The sequence below is a fragment of the Tiliqua scincoides genome, chromosome 10, assembly GCF_035046505.1.
Source record: "Tiliqua scincoides isolate rTilSci1 chromosome 10, rTilSci1.hap2, whole genome shotgun sequence".
Classification (NCBI taxonomy): Eukaryota; Metazoa; Chordata; class Lepidosauria; order Squamata; family Scincidae; genus Tiliqua; species Tiliqua scincoides.
Genome location: NC_089830.1, coordinates 16,110,949 through 16,133,271, shown reverse-complemented (window position 1 = coordinate 16,133,271; position 22,323 = coordinate 16,110,949). Strand labels below are relative to the sequence as shown.

The following is a 22,323-nucleotide window of genomic DNA, read 5'->3' as shown; positions in this document are numbered from 1 at the left end:
GGGAAGGGGAAGCATTCCGGGGTGGGAGAGGGCAGGGTGGTGGGGGGAACCAGGGCAGGAAGGGGGTGGGACTGGCAGAGCTCTGCTTTGCAGGATCCTGAACTTTGTCTCAGGCTGGAAGGCCCAACATGGAGTCTCTCAAGTCTGCGCCAGCAAAATAGTCAGTGTGGACTTGAGAAGCCCCATTGCAAGGCTTGGGGTTTCCCCCAAGGAGACCTCTAGCGGCTGCTGCAAGACTACAGGATCTTTCGCTTCCTGGATTTGAAAAGGAAGAGAATGGAGCAGAAGAGGAAGAACAGAGGCACTCTATCCCGCTCCACACTTCCTCTTCCCCCAAGGTAAGGGGAGATTATTTTAGAGCAGGGGTGCCCAAACCCCAGCCCTGGGGCCACTTGTGGCCCTCAAGGACTCCCAATGCGGCCCTCAGGGTCACCCCAGTCCCCAATGAGCCTCTGGCCCTCTGGAAATTTGCTGGAGCCCGCACTGGCCTGATGCAACTGCTCTCAGAGTGAGGGCAACTGTTTGACCTCTTGTGTGAGCTGTGGGATGAGGTCTCCCTCCACAGCTTGCTGTTTCACGTCTGTGATGCAGTAGCGGCAGCAAAGAAAAGGCCAGCTTTGCTTTGTGCAAGGCCTTTTATAGGCCTTGAGTTATTGCAAGACCTTCATTCATTCCTGTAAGTTCCACCTCTAGTATATTAATTTATGTAAACTTATGTAAATTTATTCAAATTTTAAATGTAAATTAATTTTTTTCCCTCCGGCCCCCTACGATGATGTGGCCCTCCTGCTGAAAACTTTGGACACCCCTGTTTTAGAGTGTATTAGAAGGACCATAGCTCAATGGTAATACTTCCAATTAAAAAGATCTCAAGTAGCAAGGGTTGGAAAAGTCTTCCACTTGAGACTCTAGAGCAGGGGTGTCCAAAGTTTTTGGCTGGAGGGCCACATCATCTCTCTGACACTGTGTCAGGGGGAAAAAAAGAATTAATTTACATTTAAAATTTGAATAAATTTGCATAAGTTTACATAAATGAATATATTAAAGATGAACTTAAATGACTGAATGAAGGTCTTGCTCAAAGCAAGGCTGGCCTTTCCTTTGCTGCCTCTGCTGCATCACCAACATGAAACAGCAAGCAGTGGAGTGAGCCCTCATCCCACAGCTCACTGGAGAGGTCAAACAGTTGCCCTCATGCTAAGAGCAGTTGCATCGGGCCAGTGCGGGCTCCAGCAAATTTCCAGAGGGCCAGAGGCTCATTGGGGACTGGGGTGTCCCTGAGGGCCGCATTGGGAGTCCTTGAGGGGTTTAGGCTGGGGTTTGGGCTGGGGTTTGGGCACCCCTGCTCTAGAGGGATCAATTAGAATAGCTAATTCTGGACTTGATGGATCACAATCTTGCTCAGTTCAAGACTGCTTCATATACAAGGGTGTTAATGGACTGCCCAGGCACCAGGGGCAGCGATATCATGCTGTCACTTCTGGGTTCTGTCCGGAAAGCAGGGCACTCACTGCTGCAGCCTCTCATGCCCCCCTTTCCGTCCCTTTCCCTTTGGAGGCTCTCAACCTCCAGAAGTAAAGGGACTCGGTGCACTGCAACAGCACCCTACCTCTGGGGAGAACACAGCCAGAGTTGACTAAGCAGAGCCTGGGGGCAGTCATGACATTGTCCCTCAGGCTTTGCCCAAGTTATGCCTCTGTTCTTATAAGCTTCATATAGGCCAATTTGGACTAGGAGAGTGGGTGACCAGATGTCATAACCGCAAAAGAGGTCAAGGCACCCCAAAATGTAGGACATCCAAGAAAAATGTAGGGCATGGCAAAATAAAAGCTGAAAACATTCGTATATGGATTTCATGTGGTGAATTTAAACACTATATTCCTTATTTTTAAATTTAAAACTATATTACATAGAATTTATAATTAATTCCAAGAAGACTATGTGCTGCCTGCTCACAGGGAAAAGGAGACCATTTAAGTTATTTTCTAGACACAAGGCTCAAAAAGAGGACATGTCCTGGAAAAAGAGGATGCCTGGTCACCCCTGACTAGGTGTAAATTCTTGCTCACCACCGTACAGGGCAGTTGAAAACTTTGTCGATAAGGATACTCCTTCTTTACCTGTGGTTCTTCAACCCTGCTTACCTTGAGAGCAACTGTATAGTTCTGGAGCTATGCTCCATGTCTTCGCAAGGAACAAATGCTATTTAAATAGCACTCATCTTTGGCTCCTCCTACACTCTCTTTCTCCTTCTCCCATTTGTTTCCTGCAGTTGTTTTGCACATTCCAAGGGGAAGAAGTGTCAGCCCCCCCCCCCCCAAGTTTGATCTGGCTGTTTGTTTTTTTAACTCATCTCAGAAACTGAACAGAAGAATAGACACCTATCTTGTTTGTTACTCAGAGGAGGTTTCTGCTCTTGGCTGAGTCATAGCTGTGTAAATACAGTACAGGGAGATAATTAACCTCTTCGTGTTTAAAGCTGCAATAGCCTGGATTTTCAGCTGCCCTGGAATACTTTAACAGCCCACCCGTTTTCATGTTTACTCAGAAGTAAGCCTTGCTAGATTCAAGGTGGTGGCCTTGCTTCTTCTTAAGCGTTTGAAGAATTGCAACCCTTGGCTGAGGATGTCTTGTGCAACTCAATGAAATGCAATTCTGGATAAATATGCAGAGAATCATGGCTGTAAGACCAGTGGTATACCTGGCTGGGGGGGGGGGGGTCCAGGGGACCATGTGATCCTGGGTGGCAGATGGGTAGGGGTGACATTCCCCACCCCCCACCCAGAGGTCTTCTGGGCTCCGGAAATTGTCACTTCTGGTTTTCAGCAGAAAACCAGGAGGACAATTTTCAGGCCCCAGAAGGCCTTCTGAAGGTGGGAGAAGGTACACAGCCTTTCTGGCCCTCAGAATGCGGGGAGGCGACAGGCATGAATGGTGGCACCTCGAAGCAAGGGGGGTTGGCATCCCTGAAGGTGTGCCCTCCCAGAAGCCACAATGGCAAGTAACATCACGGTGAAAGACTTAAGGCTCAGAGACTTTGACTAATCCCGTTTATATATCCCAATTTAACTAGATTGTGGGTCGGGCTACTTATTACTTAGATCACTATCTTAAAACCACATCCTTTAGCTCCTATCACACGTGTCTGTGGAGCTTCTCTGGAGGAAATTATTACAAGCTTGCTCCTTTGGTATGGCTTGGTGGAATGTTTTGATCCCAGTTGTGTTATGGCTCAGGCAGTGTAAACGTTAACTTCAGCATAGGCAGGTGTAAAGCTGAACGCATTTATTCTTTATTGTGTCCTAAAAAATTACATTTCAAACATTGACAAGGCCACCTGAAGCCTTGTAAGTGAGAGATGTGCTTTCCCCAAAGTACCAAAGGTTTAACTTGGTGTTGCTTTGTTTGAAATGGGGTTTTGGATTCTGATGTGGAACAGTCCTATGGTGTATACTGGGAAATAAGTCAAGCTACGTTCAGTGGGGTTTATAGGGTAACCTGTTCATATTTACACAGAATGAAGTCCCACTATGTTTGATGGACAGCAGCAGCCAATGCATGTTTACTCATAAGTAAGTCTCAATGGCACTTACTCCTGAATAAGTGTGTAGGACTGGCGACTTGGTATACTTAGAAATTGCTGCAATCTCATACCAAAGATTACAATCATAGTTGCCAAAGAGTAAGTCCCATTCAACACAATTTCACATGACATGCATAGGATTGCAATTACACAAGCAAATCTACCATCCTAAATACACACTAGGGAGTGAATCCCTTTGAACAGGGCAGGGGGGGGTTACTTCTCCCCCCCATCTGGCATTTTGAAGTAGCCTACTTCTAAAAACCAGGAGGTTTTAAAAAGGTTTCAAAAATCCCCCTTTTTAAAGGCATACAGGCCAGATGCCACCACCACACCCTGTGGCAAGGAGTTCCACAGACTACTTCTGAAAAGAATCTTGAGGCTCTCTGCATCTTTACAGGGACCGGCTGCGTTCACATCAGGGGTCTGCAACCGTGGGAACGAATCGCCAAATTTTCCCACGATTTTTTTCGGGGGGGGGGGGCACACCCAAAAAAACACCCCACACCGAGGGGGGAAAAAAACTACTTTTCCTAGGATCCCCAAGCTGGCTGCTCTTATCTGATGGTTGCTGAAAGTCTGAGCTTCCAGCAGCTGGAAAGCTCCTCCTGCTGCAGAATGATTGGCTATGGGGCTACTCAGACTTTACCTCCCCCCCAGGTGACGTTATGCACTGTAGTCTCCGCCCCACGCTGTCCATATGTAGGGAGCCGCTCGTAGAAAAACAGAACTGCTTGCTCCTGGGCAGTGTATGTGCGCGCCCCTGCTGGAAGGGATGGAGCAGCTGTTGAGCGGTCTGGAACCCCGGGGCGCTTGGGCATTCTAGAACCCCGGCGCGCCTCTTGGAGGTTCTGTGTTCGAATCCTGCCTGCCCGCGCGCCCTCTCCGCCGCTACTCCTGCAGGCAACTTGCAGGTGACCCCCCAAGTCCCTTGTCACCCTTTCCCCACGTTCCAGAGGACACTCCAGCACCATGATCGTGGCGGAGACCGAGGGTTGCTGCGGCTCCTCCGCGGTGCAAGGCTACCTGAGCTGCGAGAGCTGTGCGCCTCTGAAGAGGAAAGAGGTGAGGTCCCTGGGGGCGGGTGGGTGGAGAGGATCGTGGCCCCATTTGGCTGCAGCCTGGGGCTGTGCTGTTTGGGCTCTTTCTGGCCTCGTGGGGAGGAGGGTGTGGGGCTGCCCAGTGGCTGCGTTGCGTAAAGGCGCCTGTTGTTGTGACCCTTCTGACAACGGGGATCTGGTTGCATCAGCCGGAGAGGTTTGGAGCGGGGCGGGCGGTGCAGGAGGGGGATCGAGGCTGTTGCGGTCCTTGGGTCAAGCAGGGGAGAGAGGCGTCTCTCCAAGCGCCGGGTGAACGGAGGTTTCCCGAGCTGTCCCAAGTGGCCGAGGCTGTCCAGGCGAGGACTCACTGAGGCTGTGGTCCAGCCCACTCCTGTGCCTCGGTCTACTCAGAAGTAAGCCCCATGATATTCAGTGGGGCTTACTCCCCAGGAAAGAGTCTTTAGGGTTGCAGCCTAGGAGCCCAATGCTATGCCTTTCTACTCAGAAGTAAGCCCTATTATAGTCAGTGGGGCTTACTCCTAGGAGAGTTCATTTAGGATTGCAGCCTTACAGCCCAATCCTATGCCCCTCTACTCAGAAGTAAGCCCTATTATAGTCAGTGGAACTTTCTCCCAGGAAAGTGTGTATAGGATTTCAGTTTAAGAGCCCAATCCTATGCCTTTCTAGTCAGAAGTAAGCCCTATTATAGTCAGTGGGGCTTACTCCTAGGAGAGTTCATTTAGGATTGCAGCCTTACAGCCCAATCCTATGCCTGTTTACTCAGAAGTAAGCCCTATTATAGTCTGTGGAGCTTTCTCCCAGGAAAGTGTGTATAGGATTGCAGCCTTGCAGCCCAATCCTATGCCCCTCTACTCAGAAGTAAGCCCTATTATAGTCAGTGGAACTTTCTCCCAGGAAAGTGTGTATAGGATTTCAGTTTAAGAGCCCAGTCCTATGCCTTTCTAGTCAGAAGTAAGCCCTATTATAGTCAGTGGAGCTTACTCCTAGGAGAGTTCATTTAGGATTGCAGCCTTACAGCCCAATCCTAAACCTACCTACTCAGAAGTAAGCCCTATTATAGTCTGTGGAGCTTTCTCCCAGGAAAGTGTGTATAGGATTGCAGCCCAATTCTATGCCTGTCTACTCAGAAGCAAGCCGTATTATACTGTGTGGAACTTTCTCCCAGGAAAGTGTGTATAGGATTTCAGTTTAAGAGCCCAATCCTATGCCTTTCTAGTCAGAAGTAAGCCCTATTATAGTCAGTGGGGCTTACTCCTAGGAGAGTTCATTTAGGATTGCAGCCTTACAGCCCAATCCTATGCCTGTTTACTCAGAAGTAAGCCCTATTATAGTCTGTGGAGCTTTCTCCCAGGAAAGTGTGTATAGGATTGCAGCCTTGCAGCCCAATTCTGTGCCTGTCTACTCAGAAGTAAGCCCTATTATAGTCAGTGGAACTTTCTCCCAGGAAAGTGTGTATAGGATTTCAGTTTAAGAGCCCAGTCCTATGCCTTTCTAGTCAGAAGTAAGCCCTATTATAGTCAGTGGGGCTTACTCCTAGGAGAGTTCATTTAGGATTGCAGCCTTACAGCCCAATCCTAAGCCTGCCTACTCAGAAGTAAGCCCTATTATAGTCTGTGGAGCTTTCTCCCTGGAAAGTGTGTATAGGATTGCAGCCCAATTCTATGCCTGTCTACTCAGAAGCAAGCCCTATTATACTGTGTGGAGCTTTCTCCCAGGAAAGTGTGTATAGGATTTCAGTTTAAGAGCCCAATCCTATGCCTGTCTACTCAGAAGTAAATCCCATTATAGTAAATGGAGCTTATTCCCAGGAAAGTGTGTTTAGGATTGCAGCCTCTAGTAATCCCAAGAGAGAATTTGGTGTGTTGCCCTTTAGAAAGGCTGCCAAACTGATTTGGTCTGTCTGGAGCTTGTGAGAGCCTGCCTGACTTGCTCTTTGTATGTACTGCGAAACTGTTTTCCCCCCCAATGTTCTAAGTGAAGCAGAATTTGGATTGCAGCCCCCTGAACTCAAGCATGGCGTTCAAGTGGACTCAATGGGAGTGGCTCCTCCCTCAAGACATTCATTGGGTGGAATTCCCCCTTGGCTGCTACACAAGTCCAGGCATGTCTCGCACTGCCCAGTGGAGACCCCAGCTTGGTGATAATGTTTATAGAGCAAAAAAACTTCTATCCCCAGGGCTTAAGTCTCCAGGCATGGACAACTGGACATTAAAAGTGGAGGGAGCAAGAAAAAGTGAGACAAGGGTGAAGAAATGAAGAAAGAGATTTCTTCACCTAGGGTGTAACTGGTCTCTGGAACTCCCTGCCACAGGATGTGGCGCTGGAAAAAATTGCTGATTTATTTCCATGTTGCAGGGGACCTCGCCCCCCAATCTGAACACAGCTGGTCCCTGTAGAGTTGCAGAGCCTCATCTAGCACACAGTTCTACAGATCTAGTCTGTGAAACGCCTTGCCACAAGATGTGGCAATGGCATCTGGCCTAGATACTTTTAAAAGGGCTTTGGACAGATTTCTGGAGGAAATGTCCGTCACAGTTTTCAAGCCATGATGGGTACGTGCAACCTCTTGGTTTTAGAAGTAGGCTGTCTCAGAATGCCAGGTACAAGGAAGTGGCTCCAGGATGCAGGTCTCTTGTTGTCTTGTGCGCTCCCTGAGGCATCTGGTGGGCCACTGTGAGACACAGGAAACTGGACCAGATGGGCCCTGGGCCTGATCCAGCGGGGCTCTTATATTTTTATTAGCCCATCCAGAGGAATTGGGGCAGGCCTGTGCATGTGGCCAACTGAGGCAGCTGCCTCAGGTCTTGAATGGATGGCAGGTGTCCTTCATGGTCCCTCCATGCTTTCTTGGATTGGAAGAGCGAGGAGGAGGAGAGTAGTGGCAGGAGTGCCTCTATTTCAAGCCAGCTACTCTGTGCTCCTCATTTCTTCTGCCTGCTCTTTGGTTTCCAATCCAGCAAGCAGGAGGAGCCCCTGCCACACCATCAGGTAAGGGGGACAGCGTTTGGGATGCCACATGGGGCACCGGGGTGTTGGCCCAAAGATTAGAGCGTTGGTCTAGGACAGGGGTGTCCAAACCCCGGCCCGGGGCCACTTGCAGCCCTCGGGAGCTCTCAATCCAGCCCACAGGGAGCCCCCAGTCCTTAATGAGCCTCTGGCCCACCAGAGACTTGCTGGAGCCCGTGCTGGCCCGATGCAGCTGCTCTCAGCATGAGGATGACTGTTCGACCTCCCACCTGAGCTGTGGGGCAAGGGCTCCCTCCACTACTTTCTGTTTCATATCTGTGATGCAGCAGTGGCAGCGAAGGAAAGGCCGGCCTTGCTTTGTGCAAGGCCTTTTATGGGCCTCGAGCTACTGCAAGACCTTCATTCATTCATATAAATTCCATCCCTAATAAATTCATTTATGTAAATTTATTGAAATTTAAAATGTAAATTAATTCTTTTTTTTTTTCCAGCCCCCAACACAGTGTCAGAGAGATGATGTAACCCTCCTGCCAAAAACTTTGGACACCCCTAGTCTAGGGCTAGAGGGATTCTGGTCACTGCTCAACCATGTAGCTCACTAAGCAAACTCAGACCATATCTCAGCGTAGTCTACCTCACAGGGTGGTTTAGTGTATAAAAAGGGGGGTACAGTGTATGCTGTGCTGAGCTCCTTGGACAAAGGTTGGGGCTATAATAATTAAATGATGGCTCTTCTGACTCCCCTGCCCGGTCCCCTTCTGTGCAATGGGCCAATGGACACAGAAGTTTTTGACTGGTATTGGTTTTTGACTGCATGTGAATCTGGCCTTTAATCCAGTGTCAAGGAAAAAGTAATAATCTGAAGCTTCTGCTGTCTGCTTCACTTCTGTGTCTCCCTCCATCACCCCACCCCCAGCCTGGACCGTGATCACACAGTACCTTTCTGCGCCATAAAAGCTTGTTTATCGGTATTCGTGTTTTGAATTGCACAAGTGTTGAGCAATGGCGCTGAGGACGGACGCATGGGCAAAGGGCTTTCAATCTCTTCCTCCTTCCTTCGGACAGCAACGGGCTGCTTGGACAGAGTTTCTAATGCTCCAGATGGCGGGCAAAGGGGCTCTGTTCGCCTTGCATGCACCCCTACTCCCGGTGACCAGCAATAGAAACTGTTTTTTCCTTATGCATCTCCTCAGTTTCAGCTTGCCTGAAGGGCAAGGGTGAACTGTAACACAGCTTCTGCAGCTTGGCAAATGGGTTGATGGTAAAAAGCCTTTTGCCTGTGGCTTGGACAGGGGTGAGGGCATGCAAGGTCACTGCCAACCTTTCTTGCATGTATTTGTCAGTGCGGCCATGGCCAGCCTACTACTGACCGTGTGGCAAAGGGGCAACCTTGGTTGGTATATCAGTGGGGGTTCCTCCTGTGGCTGCCTGAGCTCTGCCACCCTCTATTGTGTTCCTTCCCTTTTTCCCAGTCCCATGATTTAAAAAAAAAAAGGCAGAGGTGTAGAGAGAAAATGAGTGAACTACAGCATCTTCCTAGGGCATCGATTTCCAACCAATGTTCCATAGCACATTGGTCTGCTATGAATGGTGTGCAGGTGTGTCACTGGAGTTTGGGGAGACCATTTATTAGAAGGGCCACTGGAGATGTGAGCCCCTCCACCAGCAGCATGGTGTGCCTTATCAATGATCAAAAAACTGATGATGTGCCCCAAAAATTTTAGCATCTTGTCAGTGTGCCATGAGATGAAAAAGATTGAAAATTATTGACCTAGGGAAATAACTTAGGTTGGGCAAAGCAGTGCTGTAGGTGGGATGCTGTACCCACTGCCACACTCGGGGGGGGGGGGAGTAGAAGGTAGACTGATATATATTCATTTTTGTCTTGGCAACGTGGCTTTGTAGATCTTGGGAAGCCCCTGGAGGCTTCCATGTTTCAGGGTACACTGTGGACATGTGCTACTATTGTAATGTGCAAACAGTACTAAGGAAAGAATTTAGGCCGGGGTAGCCATGTGCGGCTCTCAGAGATATGTTGGCTGAGCTCCATTTTGCATCACAATTAATATAAAAGGTCTGTAAGAAATTTTTAAGCTTTATAATTTATAAACTGGGAGTCGGCTGGATTAAAACACAAGTAATGTTAATGGTGAATAAGTATATTTAAGAATTTAAATGCTTCTTAAATATTACGGCTCTCAAACATCTGAAGTTTATCGTTTGTGGCTCTTACGTTAAGCAAGCTAGGCCACCCCTGATCTAGACTAGACATACATAGTAACAGAAGACCCTCTTGTTGTTGTGTGTACAGGATCAAGTGGGTCTGAGGGGCAGGATGAGTTCTGCCACTGAAGTAGAAGGGGCCCTGTAGAAAACTGATTGGCTTGTACCCAGGGTATCATAAAGCACCGTGTCTCTGATTGTTTATGGGTGTGTGTGTGTGTGTGTGTGTGTGTGTGTGTGTGTGTGGTTTCAAACTGTATGATTTGTTTAATTGCGGTTTCTATGATCAAAGAGGGCAGATGGCCTAACAGAATTATGGGAAGAGACCACACTAGGAAATTTGTATTTATTGTAGAAGTAGGTAAGTGTATATTTGGAAGAAGGACAGAGAAGCCAGGCTTCTCACTGCAGCTGCTGTTTGTGTGTGCCTTGAGCAGCTTGAAGAGCCCAGTGTATGCATATTGAGCTGCAAGATTTGAAATGTGAAGGGCTTCAGAGAAGGGATTGTCGCCTGCTTCCTATAGGAGCATTATTGAAGTGTTGAGTTGTGATGTGCACCTAACACATTCCGGAGCTCATCAGTGTGGTGTGAGATGGTTTAAGGTTTGCACCCCACTTGTCCAGCTAATGTCTCCCAAAGTGGGTAGTTTGGCTTGGTGTAAGTCAATGGTCTCTCAGGCAGGGATGTAGGTGGGATCATATGTGTACAGGTGGAGCCTATTTATCCATGTTGGTTCCATTCCGTGACTTGGCGCGATTAACAAAAAATGCGCTGTGCTAAATTCAATAGAGTTACACAAATACACTGCAGCCTGACACTTCCGGATGGAAGGAAACTAAGGCAGCTGTTATCAATCCCCTCCGCTCTGTACTTGGCCCTCCCCATTGCCAGCTGTCCCGTTGAGCTTTTAAGAGTCCAGCCCTATGTGTTTCTACTCAGAAGTAAGCCCCATTGTAGTCAATGGGGCTTACTCCCAGGAAAGTGTGGGGAGGATTGTAGGCTAAATCTCATGCTTTGCTTAATGGGAAGGCTTGCTTGTGTCGGTGATAGCCTACACCATGGGGGGGGGTTGCTTGTGTTAGTGATTGCCTGCACCATCTCAAGGGAATTTGGCAAATACTCCCTGGGTTTTTTTAAGCAATCCCCTCTGTTGCTACCACACCTGTGAGAGTGAGAGTGCTTCACTTTGCTGCATGTGTTCTGGCTACAGAGATTTTTGGCCCCCCCTTCCCCTCTTCAGCTTCTTTGCTGGCTCAGGGGCTCCAGGAGTGTTACTGTTCCTTTGCAAGGGGAACCTCTTCCAGGGCTCCAGGGCTATTTCCCTGCCTGGGTGAGGCAGAGCCTTTTTGCAGTGTTTTGGGCTGCCTGGAAATGGATGGAGACACCAGTGCAGGGCAGAGGTGTGTGTGCTTTTGGTTCCCCCACCCCACTGAGTTGAGACAAATCTGAAGATAAAAAATCCGTGGATAAATCGGCTGCACCTGTAGTCACCTTGAATTCAATGCAGACCCTTCCTTGTAGTTGCAAAGCTTTTGCAGTTTCCAGACTGACTGTACAGGTAGCCCCTTGAAGTGTGCAGTGCAGGAGTCTTGTCTAGAGTTCATTGAGAGTGTGGAGGACAGACATCAGGGCTCTGTCTCAAGGCTGCTTTCTTGCTGAGGCATATGATAACAGCAAATTTTCTGAAGCTAAATACAAAAAGAGAGCCAAATAACAAAGATGATTTTTATGTTGAAATAAACTATTGGTTCATTTAACTTGGTGTTGTCTGTCACTCTCCAGGGTTTTCAGACAGATTCAACCCTACTTGGATTCACCCCTATCCCCATAGTGTCCTTGCCTTCTGAGACCTCCTTCCATCTGTCCCTCTCAGAGCCTCGACAGAAGCAGCACAGCTCTGGGAGAGCCCAGTTATAATGCAGTCCAGATCAAAAGTTTCCAGGGGCCGCGTCTGGCCCATGAGCCTTGTTTGACACCCCTGGTTTAAAAAGATGCAGGAGAACACCAGCAGACAGCTACGAGAAAAGACACTGTACTGAAATAAAAAGGGTCAGTTGCTCTCCCCCTGCTAAATATAAGAGGAATGCCACATGAAAAAGTGCCTCGTGCCCAGTTAGCAGGGGGTTCAAATTCCCTGCTCAGCCATGAAGTTTTTTGGGTGACCTTGGACCAGTCACTGTATCTCAGCTTTCCTTACCTGGCAGGGTTGTTGTGAGGTCAGAAGGAGGGAAGGAACCATGTACAACACCCTGAGCTCCTTGGAGGAAGAGCAATATAAAAGTTTGAAAAATAAATACAATAGGGATGGAGGGAGCAAACAGTTCTTCATATGGGAGGAAGTTTCAGAGAGGCCATTGCTGAGAAGTCCCTGTTGCACATGCTCATGAGCTGCATCTTAGACAGCAGTGGGACACACAAAGACCCACACATTCACCATGCCACCCTTGGGAGCCGCTCCTTGCAGACTGGGGACCTCAGGGTTTACTCGTATGGAAGAAAGGCAGATAGATGTGTAACATCCAGCAGAGGGTGCCACAGCATGGAGCTTTATGCCTGCAATCTTTCACATGCTCATTAGAGTAATTCCCACGTAAGCGTGCACTGGGACTAAGGTTGCAATCCAAAATATGCTTACTAGGGTGTAGGCCCCACTGAATACAAATGGGACTTGCTTCCTAGTAAATGTATATAGGATTGTGCTGCACCTTAAGTTTGTCAAACGTGCTCTCCTCTGGACCGCACCAGCTCTTGCACAGAACAGAGCTAGGGTCCTTTTGTGCATTCCGGTGGTGCATCTCATGCTTCACCTCTGAATGTCACAGAAGTGGTGCTGCACATTTCAGCACTTCTTGGCATGTGCAAAAGAGCTCTGGGTGTGGGGGAGAGAACTGGAGTGTCCTTGGCTTGGGCACGCTTGGTTTCCTCAGGGTCCCAATTTGAAATTTTGCATTGTGCTACGTGGAAAAGCGCTCAGCAACTTCTTTGGGTACAGAATGTGGCCAGCAGCAGATAGTTGACGGGAGGTGTCTGTTTAGATTCTTTTAATGCCAATTTTGCAACCACTGCCCTGGCTCCTGAGAAGCATCCAGACTTGATCCAGAGCACCAGTGCTGACTTTCCAAAATCCTGAACTACCTGTGCCCTGCATAATTTGAAGGTATGCCTTTCTTCCCCAGCTGCATGTTAAAATCTTTCTGCTCCGCATGGCACTTTCCAAAAGTTAATGTGTCGCCATGCAGAGTAGAGCGTCATGGATTCTGGCCAGTGGGCACCTCCCACTGTCTTTTAGGTGGCTGTGCTGCCCTGATACATGTTCGAGCTAGTATGGCATCTCTCATTTTTTAATTTAAAAGACCTGTCCCTCCTTTTAAGGGCAAGCCCCCTTGGGCTGACTAACCTTGAATTAAAACAAAAGCACAGGTATACAATGAGAAGAGGGCCTATTCTATTCAGTTTGGCTGTACTTGTCGTAAGAGGCGACTAAACAGCCACCGGGTAGATGGGACTCGTCAGCCTGGGAAGGCAGCTCATCTGAGAGAAGGAAAACTCTGATCCCAAACCTCCACTGCCTTGTGGCTACATCCAGTTATGGAAAAGGCTTCAGGAGTCAACCTCGAGGCAAAATCCGGAGCTGGAGTCCCTGAGGCAGTTCATGGCTGAACACAGTCACGTTCTGGCAACTCCTGCAACACCGCTGGAACCAACCGTATTGGCTTCTGCCTTTCCATTGGACCATTTCAGCGACGTGGAGAGGGGGGATTTGCTGCATGGGTAACAGCCTATCCTCCATACCTACTTTACCCAGGCTTCGCGCACTGGAGAGGGCACTCTGTTCCAGAACCACTATTCAGAGCGAGATACCATAGTCTTCCGAGACTGAAGGATGCCAACAATGAGAAGAACAAGTCGGTTTCAACACCAGTTAAAATGGCCATTTGATGCCTTTTGAAAGAGGAGGGTTTTCAGCACCCAGTCAGAAGCAGGAAAGGAAAGGGTAGACATTCCTCCAGGGAAGAGAACCGCAAAAACAAGATACCATCACCACATGGATTCTGTCTCTGGTGCCTGCCAACTGAATCTGTGTCAGAGGCAGGCCACAGATCAGGACTTGGGAGCTGGTTGCAGGATCATTGGGCAACAGTGGTCCTTCTTGTATAGCTGTACAGGTTGCTGTTTGATTGTCCTGTTGTGGCTTTTCTGTATCTTGCACCCCATACTAATGTTTTGAAGGATCACGGTAGCCCTTTTGAATTAGAAACTTCCCAGGTTCCTTTGGCTCAATTAGGGCTCCATTAGGCTCTGTGGCCTCTTGGCCTCCCCGTTTACAACGATGATAATCTTGTTTTTCAGCACCGCTGATAATTTGCTTAACCTTTCCTGACTTGCTTATCAAGTATGCTCTTGCCAATTCCTGACTAAGCGTGAATCGCCGGAGCGCAGCGTCACCCTCCCAACCTAGCACACCGGGGCTTGTTTGTTAACCTGAGTGTCGAATCTCATTTGGTGGAGCCGCTTCTCAGGTGAAAATACGCAAGCTTGGATTTCTTGTCGTCCCGTCCCCCCAGGGCACGCTACTATCAAGTGAGCTGAGAACCCAAAACAGTTCCCCCCCCCCACTTCTGCATAGGTATTACAGCCAGAGGAGGATGTGCTGCTGGTTCAGGGAGTTGTAATTATTTCTGAGGACATACCTTTCATAAACTTTACTACGATCCCAAGGCATTTTACCATGCAGTTTCTGTGTTCTGGGGTGTGGAGGGGGGGAGTAATCTCAGTTGGATTTTGATGTGTTAGGAGAAAAGTAACTGAGAAGCCGCTTTGTTTTCCAATAAATGCAGTAGGAGGGGAGGAGATGGAGGGCAGGGTGCAGATGGCTGGAGGCCTCAGTGGTACATTGACCAGTTCAAGCTTTAAAAGTTTTCAGCTGGGATCCTTTTTCTTTAAAAAAAATAAAAAAATAAAAATTAACAAGTTAATTTAAGTTAAAAATTAACAAAAGGAAAAATCCATGTTACTTACATGGTAAGTAAGCCCTACCAAGTTCCATTGAACTTGCATCTGGGTAAATGCAAGTCAGATTTTGACCTTAGTAACTAAACTTGCCAATAAGTTCTCAAACATCACCCAGCGACATCCTTTGTTTCTTTCGAGGAGCGTTTCCCAACCTGGGGGTTGCTACCCCCCCCCAGGGCAACCGGAAACACCTAATTCCCCATTAAGAGGAGTGGTCACTGGTAGTGACTGGTAGGACGGTGGCAGCAGCACATCTGAGTTTGCGGCGCTGCCAAAGTTTAAAAAGTGGGGGTTTCCGAATTGTCCAGAGGCACTGACTGGAAATGCCACAAAACCAGGGTTCTCGCCTTTGTTGCAGCTGGGTAAGTGTGAACCCCCCCTTTTTTTACTTGGGCAGCGGCACGAACGCAAAAGTGCTATCGTTGCCAAGTCTCCACCCCACCCTGTGCCAACCCTGTGCCAGCCCTGTAGGCAGTGGCGTAGCTAGGTCATTTGATACCGGGGCCCAGAAATTTTTGTCATCCTATACGATATAATTAATTAATTAATTCACATTTTTGTGCCACCCTTCCTCTAAGCCGCTCAGGGTGGTGTACGTGGTTCCTCCCCTTCTTTTGTCCTCACAACAACCCTGTGAGGTAGGTGAGACAGAGATAGCAATAGTCACGACATGAAGTGAATAATAATAATAATGGCCAGAAAATACATGCAGTGAATATTTCCCCACAAGCAATGGATGAAATTCTGCATCAGATAGTATATAACATGACATAAAGCCACGATTTCCAGAATTTTGGTCACTAGGGTGTCATCCCCCACTGAGGATGTCTCATTGGCCTGTTTTGAGTTAAGGCGGTAGTTCTCACTTTTTTAACACTGGGACCTACTTTTTAGAATGACAATCTGTCCAGGACCCTCTGGAAGTGACTTCATCAAGCAAAATAAAATAAATAACTATAAATAACCCCTGCTAATTGGGTAAGAAGCACTTTTTCAAGTGGGTGCTCCTTTTTTAGCAGGGGGAGAGTAACTGGCCCACCTCACCCCAGCAGTGTCTGTTCTAGTGGCTGTCTGCTGGGATTCCTTTGCATCTTTTAGATGGTGAGCCCTTTTGGGACAGGGAGCCATTTAGTTCTTTGATTTTTCTCTGTAAACCGCTTTGTGAACTTTTAGTTGAAAAGCGGTATATAAATACTGTTAATAATAATAATAAATAATTAAGTTAAAGAAAAATAAATAATTAAGGGGAAGTCAGCCCTGTTTCACCAAGTGAATTTTCTCTTCAGCCTGCCTGCAATAACACCCCCCACAAAAATATCAGTGAGATTTTCAGCCCTCCCCAGTGCCCTGTTCAGTGTAAATTCTTTTCTTTCATCATATTACTATCAGGAGCCACCTAACTTTACAAGTCTAAAAACAAATAAAAATTCACCTTACCAGCTGAAGCCTCTGTTTTGTTCTTTGGAGGGCTGTACTGCCTTCTGGAGCATTTATTGAGCTCCACTTTCATCAGATTGGGACCATTTAGCTAGCCTTGCATTCCCCTTTGCCTGACTTGACCAGCAGCCAAGGCACGTTTGCTTACTGATGAGTAAACGCAACCATGTGGCTTAGTTTTCCTTTCTGTAGTGCTGAATACATTCGTCTGCTTGGGGGGAGGGACCTCCTTGTTGGGTGTATTTGGGGGGCTGCTTTCATTGGATAGGAACCATTCTGGTGTCATTGGATTCCTCTCAGCCTGCCCTTTCCGAGGAACTAAGGCAAGTTTGCCTACTCACGAGTAAACATGCGATATGGCTCGGTTTCACTTTCCATAGGGCTGCATGCATTTTTTTGTTTCTGGTTTTTTGACGATAAAGTTTGATGGAAAGGAGATATTTCAGCCTGTTTTTTTCCATTACATTCTGCTGAAAATTCTGCATCCAATGGTATATAGCATGATGGGGTTTTTTGTAACCTTCGTGATGTTGGGTCATTTGTGGTGTCACACCCACCCCCCTGGCTGGTACCTGGGGCGGACCGCCCCTCCGTGGCTACACCACTGCCTGTAGGTAAGAAGTTATTCTGTTACCTTCGTATAAAGATTGGGAACCACTACTTTAGAGGGAGAAAATACACTGGATCGCAGTTTTTTTATGTACTTTCCTAATAGTAAGCCTCACTGAACGTAATAGGATGTGCTTCTGAGTAAGTATAAGATTGTGCTGATAATAAGGGAAAAGGAGCAAGGGCTCATTGGTTTGATTCAGACATAATGGGAAACGTTAGTTTCCCACTACTATATGATCAAGGCCAGGAGAGTCACAAGCTTCCCTTACCCTCTCTTTTCATGTGCAAGAAGAGAGTGAAAGCCTTTGTTTTCAGCATGTAGTGAAATAGTTAATTACTCAGTTCTGTGTTTTGTATTAATTGGAGCTTGGGAACAAACCAAGGTTTGAATAAACCACAGTTTTGCAGGTGCACAGGCAACACAGCCCTATGCTTGGCTTTAAATAAAAACAGTTGAGGCAGAGCTCTCAACTGTTGGCAATCTTGGTGTGTGATCTTCACAGCCACCCTGCCAGGTAGGCTGGCACTTGAACCAGTTTGCAAGTTGATCTTTCTGCTTCCACAGGATTTACAATTGAGGTTTCCTCAAGCCTGTGTTGGAAGAAAAGACAGAGTGTGGGGTTTGGGAGCAGGGTTTGTCTGTCGTGGAGAAGTCTTTGGTTCAGCTGCTGTGACAGCAGGACAGTGGGCTTGCATTAATCTGATGACAAAGAGGAGGAGAGTGGGGGAATGTCAGTGCCTCTGCTGTTCTCCTTTTTAGAGGACCATCTGGTTCCTCTGATTTACCTGCTTTCCAGAATGGTGCACTAAGTGAGTGCATTTCATCACTTGTCTCGATGACAACAGGTTGCATCATAGGAAACTGGTTTGTGACGTGAGACATCAGTGGGCAGATCCAGTACTATTGTTAGAATGTTAGAACAGGAAGCACAGAAGCCACGGAGGATGGTAAGCTATGAGGACAGAGCTGCTGTTGAGAGCATTGGAAGGAGCTTTTGAACAAGGTTTACAATCAAGGTATGTCTGCTTGGCTGTAAGGAGAATAACCTTGGCTGTTTTGTGACTGACTTGCAGGCAGTAACTGGTTGGGGCTGGCTATAGATTGTGTCTTCTTGAACCTGATCCACTGACTTCTATTGATCACCTTTTCTCTTCTGCCGTCCTTTGTTCTTGGGGACTCAAAAGGTGGTATAAAGTGTTCCCAGGCAGTCACTGTCCCAGGCTTAGACATGCTTAAGCTCCAGCAAAGTTGCTGCTGCATTTGGTGCCCTGAGACTATGCTGTGAATGTCATTTTAAAATGATCACGTTCTTAGGAATTGATAGAAGTTCTTGGGAATAAATGGATCGTGGTTTGTGAAGCTAACCAGAACTTTTCATTAGGCAAAAGGCAGGAGAGCTCTTTGGAGTGTTGTTGGAGTCAGGTGGTTTTTAATTCCTTGAACACTTGAGGCATCCTTTGACCGTATATATTTCTTTCTCTTCAGATTTTTCCTTGTTGGTCCTCTTTCTTTTCTTTCTTAAACACTTGTGATTTTTTTTTTTACATGACCCATCTCTTTTAAGTTGTGGTGTGACCCAGTTGTGGGGTCACGGAGCCCCAGTTTTGTGCCTTTTTTTGGTTTTGTTTTAAAGGCATTTAAACTTGGACCCTGATATCCACTGTCATCTGCTGCGAGTCAAACCCACGGATGCTGGATCCATGGATACCCTGGTCCCACTGTAACCAAATTCAAGTGGTTCTGGAATGTGTGCCTAGAATGTGTCCTCTAGTGTGAATGTCATCTGCCTTGTATGATGTTAGCGTAGGGCTAGGAAACCTCAGGACCTTCTTCTGATTCTGGTTCATCTTTCATTTGCTTTGGATTGCACTCCAGGCTTATCTGCATATCTTGTGCGAGTAAGATACAAGAACCAATTAGGACAGTTTGAATGAGTCATCTGAGGTTATTTATTATTAAGAATATTTATATGGGAGCCCTGTGGGTTCCCATTTATTTATCTGTGGGTTTGGCATCCATGGATTTCTTGATCCACAAATGCTGAACTGCCTCCCCCGCAACCTTTAGAGTCTGATAGGAGCACTGCTCTGGTCAGGTCCGGAGGGTTTTCTGAAGCCCGAAGAGGCTGTGCATATCCCACCTTGCAGCCACCCCGCAGCTTGCTCGGTCCTCATAATGCCTTACAACAATGTTTCTCAAACTGTGGGTTGGGACCGCCTAGGTGGGTCGTGAGCCAATTTCAGGTGGGTCCCCATTCATTTCAATATTTTATTTTTAATATATTAGACATGATGCTACCATGGTATGTGACTGCATTTGGGGAAATGCAGACCTGTACTTTTAACAAGCTGCTCTGTATATGCTTTTTAACAATGATAGTAAATGTGACTTACTCCTGAGTAAGTGTGGGTAGGATTGCAGCCTAGGATTGTGAAAAATTTTCCTAGTTGATGATGTCACTTCTAGTCATGACATCACTTCTGGTGGGTCCTGACAGATTCTCATTCTAAAAAGTGGGTCTCGGTGCTAAATGTATGAGAACCACTGCTTTATAAGGCAATAAAAATATCACTTTTGGTTTTACAATAAAAACTGGAAGTCACTTTTTTGGGCTATTTTGGGTATTAGGCCCGTAGCAGCTGCGGGTGGTTGTGTGAGCCCTCTGTGGGCTTCAGAAACCCTCTGGGCCTGAATGGAGCCCAGCTTCAGTTGGGTCGGGGTGGGGGCAAAAACCACAGGTTTCAATACCCACAGTTTTCTATATCTGCAGGAGTTCTGGGAACAGAACCTCCGTGGATAATTAGGGCCCACTGTATATTGTTTTACAATAAAAAAGTTCACAAAGCAGTTTACAGGCAAATTTGAATAATTGCCCCCTGTCCCAAAGGGGCTCACAAAGTTGTAGAAGAACCACCAGAAACAGCCATTAGCAAAGACACCGTGCTGGGGTGAAGAGGGGCAGTTACTCTCCCCCTGCTTAAATATACCAGGAGCGCCACTTGAAAAATTGCCTCTTTTCAGTTTTGATTGGTCTTCCAATATTAGTTGATATTGCAACAAATGGGTCTTGAATTGGGCAGTGAAAGGAAGGGATCCAGAAATGCCAACATGACTTTTTCTTACTGGCCATAACTTGTGGCTAGTGTCTTTTCCGCTCTTTCACGCAGTGAGTCGTTTTCTAGTCATGCTTTGGAGAGAGGCAGCATCTTCTGTCTCTGCACTGGGATGGAAAGATAAAAAATGATGGAAGCCATCTGCTGCTCAGAGGGAACTCCTGCAGTGTTTTTTACTTTCTCAAAGATGGCAGGAAAAATGAGGGAGGATGATCTGTGAGGTCCTGGGTGTCATCCTCGCCAAAGAGCTGAGGGTCTTCTCCCTTGGTGAGTGGATTTTTGGATGCCTGGAGAGCACATGTGGCTCTCCCCTTCAGATTAATACCACCTGGAGAGAAGGTAGGGAGAAACCACTATGGATAATGGTATTTTGTCCTTCAGGATATAGAAGATCTTATCTATTATGTATTGCACCATCAACCAAATGCTTTGCTTGGACAAATGTTTTCTGCTGAATTCATAGGGGAAATCGCTAATATAGGGGAAGCAGGGAAATTTGCTGTCTTGCAGCACAATCCTATGCATTTCTACTTGGAAGCAAGTCCCATTGTACTCAGTGGGGCTTACTCGGGTAAGTGTATATAGGATTTTGAAACCTTATTGAGGGGAAAGTGTGATTTGTAGGTTACTCCTTGCTTTGGTAGGCCAAGAAAAAAGCTTACTGTACCACTGTACTCGGATGTTAAGAGGACCATTGTATCGTACGGAATGCGGGCCTCCTGCCACATTGTAGCCCCCCCAATGTGCTGGTCATCCTTAAACATCATATTTACCCTCGTAGATTTTCTTTTTTTATTAATTTTTTAATTGTTTTTCCACAAACTGTCAGATTTTCTGATAGTTCTGGTTCTGGTGTAATGTGGTTAGAGGATGTTAAAGGATAAAGAATGGAGAAAGAGCTGGACTTGCTGCCCACGTTCATTGGCAAGGGTAGAAGTTCAATCCCTGATGGTGATTTGCAAATATGAAACTGGAAGGGGTTGGCAATGGCTGCAGCTTAAATGGTACAGAGCAGAACATCATGATATTGGGCATGATGGCATTTATGATTCTGAGGCCTCTGATAATAGTGCCCTATGTATTGTCCTGTTGGCTGCACCCAAATCACACCAGAAAGCATATTGCCCTTCACCAAAATGTCTTCAGCTTCAGCATACATCTGTACTCTTTTTCCTCCTTGGCCCCGAGAAGCACCCCTGCGTGAGAAAAGGTAGCATTGCTGTGAAGGCTGCTAATCCAGCATTTCTCAAACTGTGGGTCAGGACCCAATTTCTGATGGGTCCCCCAGAGCCTCCAATGAAAACATGAGTGATGGAAAGATCAGGTAACTAATTGCCTCAAGCCCTGAGACTGTTCAAAAATCAGATAGCTGCTAACTACCCTGCAAAGCTGAGCTCTTGCATTTTGCAGGCTTGTGTAAATTTAGGGAGATTAATGTTTGAGCATCTTTGGGGGGGGGGCTGTTTTTTTTTTTTCTCCAAGTCCATCAGTGACAGGTAGTGGGGGCAGGTGAAGGTTGGGTCACATAACTAAGCCTCTCAAGCCTTGATGCTATTCATTAAGGCCGCCTCATTATGAGAAATGGATCAAGTTTTGTTTTTGCAAATAAAAAATATTACTACATTCTAGATCACTTTTTTTAAAGTCTCATAAAGGTAGGTGGGCCCTGACAGAGTGTCTTTTTAAAAAGTGGGTCCCAGTACTGAATGTTTGAGAGCCGCTGTGCTAATCTGATGGGCCAAAATTGGATTTTCCTTCTTTCCTGAAATATATGCTTTCCATTTCCAGCAAAATACTCTCAGCGCAACTTGCATACAAGCACGTCTCTTAAGAATTGTGCAAATACAAAAATTGGCAGGGAATCAAAAGTGAGTTATCTAAAACCACGGTAATTAAAAGTAAGCCACAATTTGAGAAAAACCTCAGAAGGGCAGGACATAAATGTTAGAAAGAAATACAAATTAACCTTTTGGCCACCGGCATTGGTTTATACCACCTTTGGAAATGGTTCAAGCCATTTCAAAAGAGCATTGCTTTAAAACCTCCTTGCAGATCTTGTTGTGATTGGTTTACAGTGGAGTCTGGTGATTGAGCATACAGTATTGTTTAACCAGCTTGCCATGCACCCTCTGACCTCCCCATTTTTCCCCCTGCCTCCTTCCTTATAGCGGACCTTTCTATCACCCTTGCTTTATCAAAGCTCTGTGCGTCTCGCCTGGCCCAGCTGAGAAGAGGTCTGCTGAGTTTGCAGTTCTGGAGGGCTTTATTTTTCCAACTTAGTTAGGCTTGCTGATGTGTGTGGGGGGGGGAGT

General features: G+C 46.9%; 1 protein-coding gene across 3 annotated transcripts in view; it reads left to right on the top strand.

The window, feature by feature from the left end:
* SESN2 (sestrin 2) overlaps positions 1–22,323 on the top strand; it is a 62,307-nt gene that overhangs the window by 12,650 nt on the left and 27,334 nt on the right. Inside the window, exon 1 of one of the 3 annotated variants that reach the window (XM_066638663.1) lies at positions 4,343–4,648. The exons of the other annotated variants lie outside the window; for them this stretch is intronic. Within the exon in view, the coding sequence (XP_066494760.1) occupies positions 4,556–4,648 (93 nt within the window). The 5' untranslated portion in view covers positions 4,343–4,555. Of the gene's footprint in view, positions 1–4,342; positions 4,649–22,323 lie in introns of those variants that run through there. 3 annotated transcript variants of the gene reach the window in all.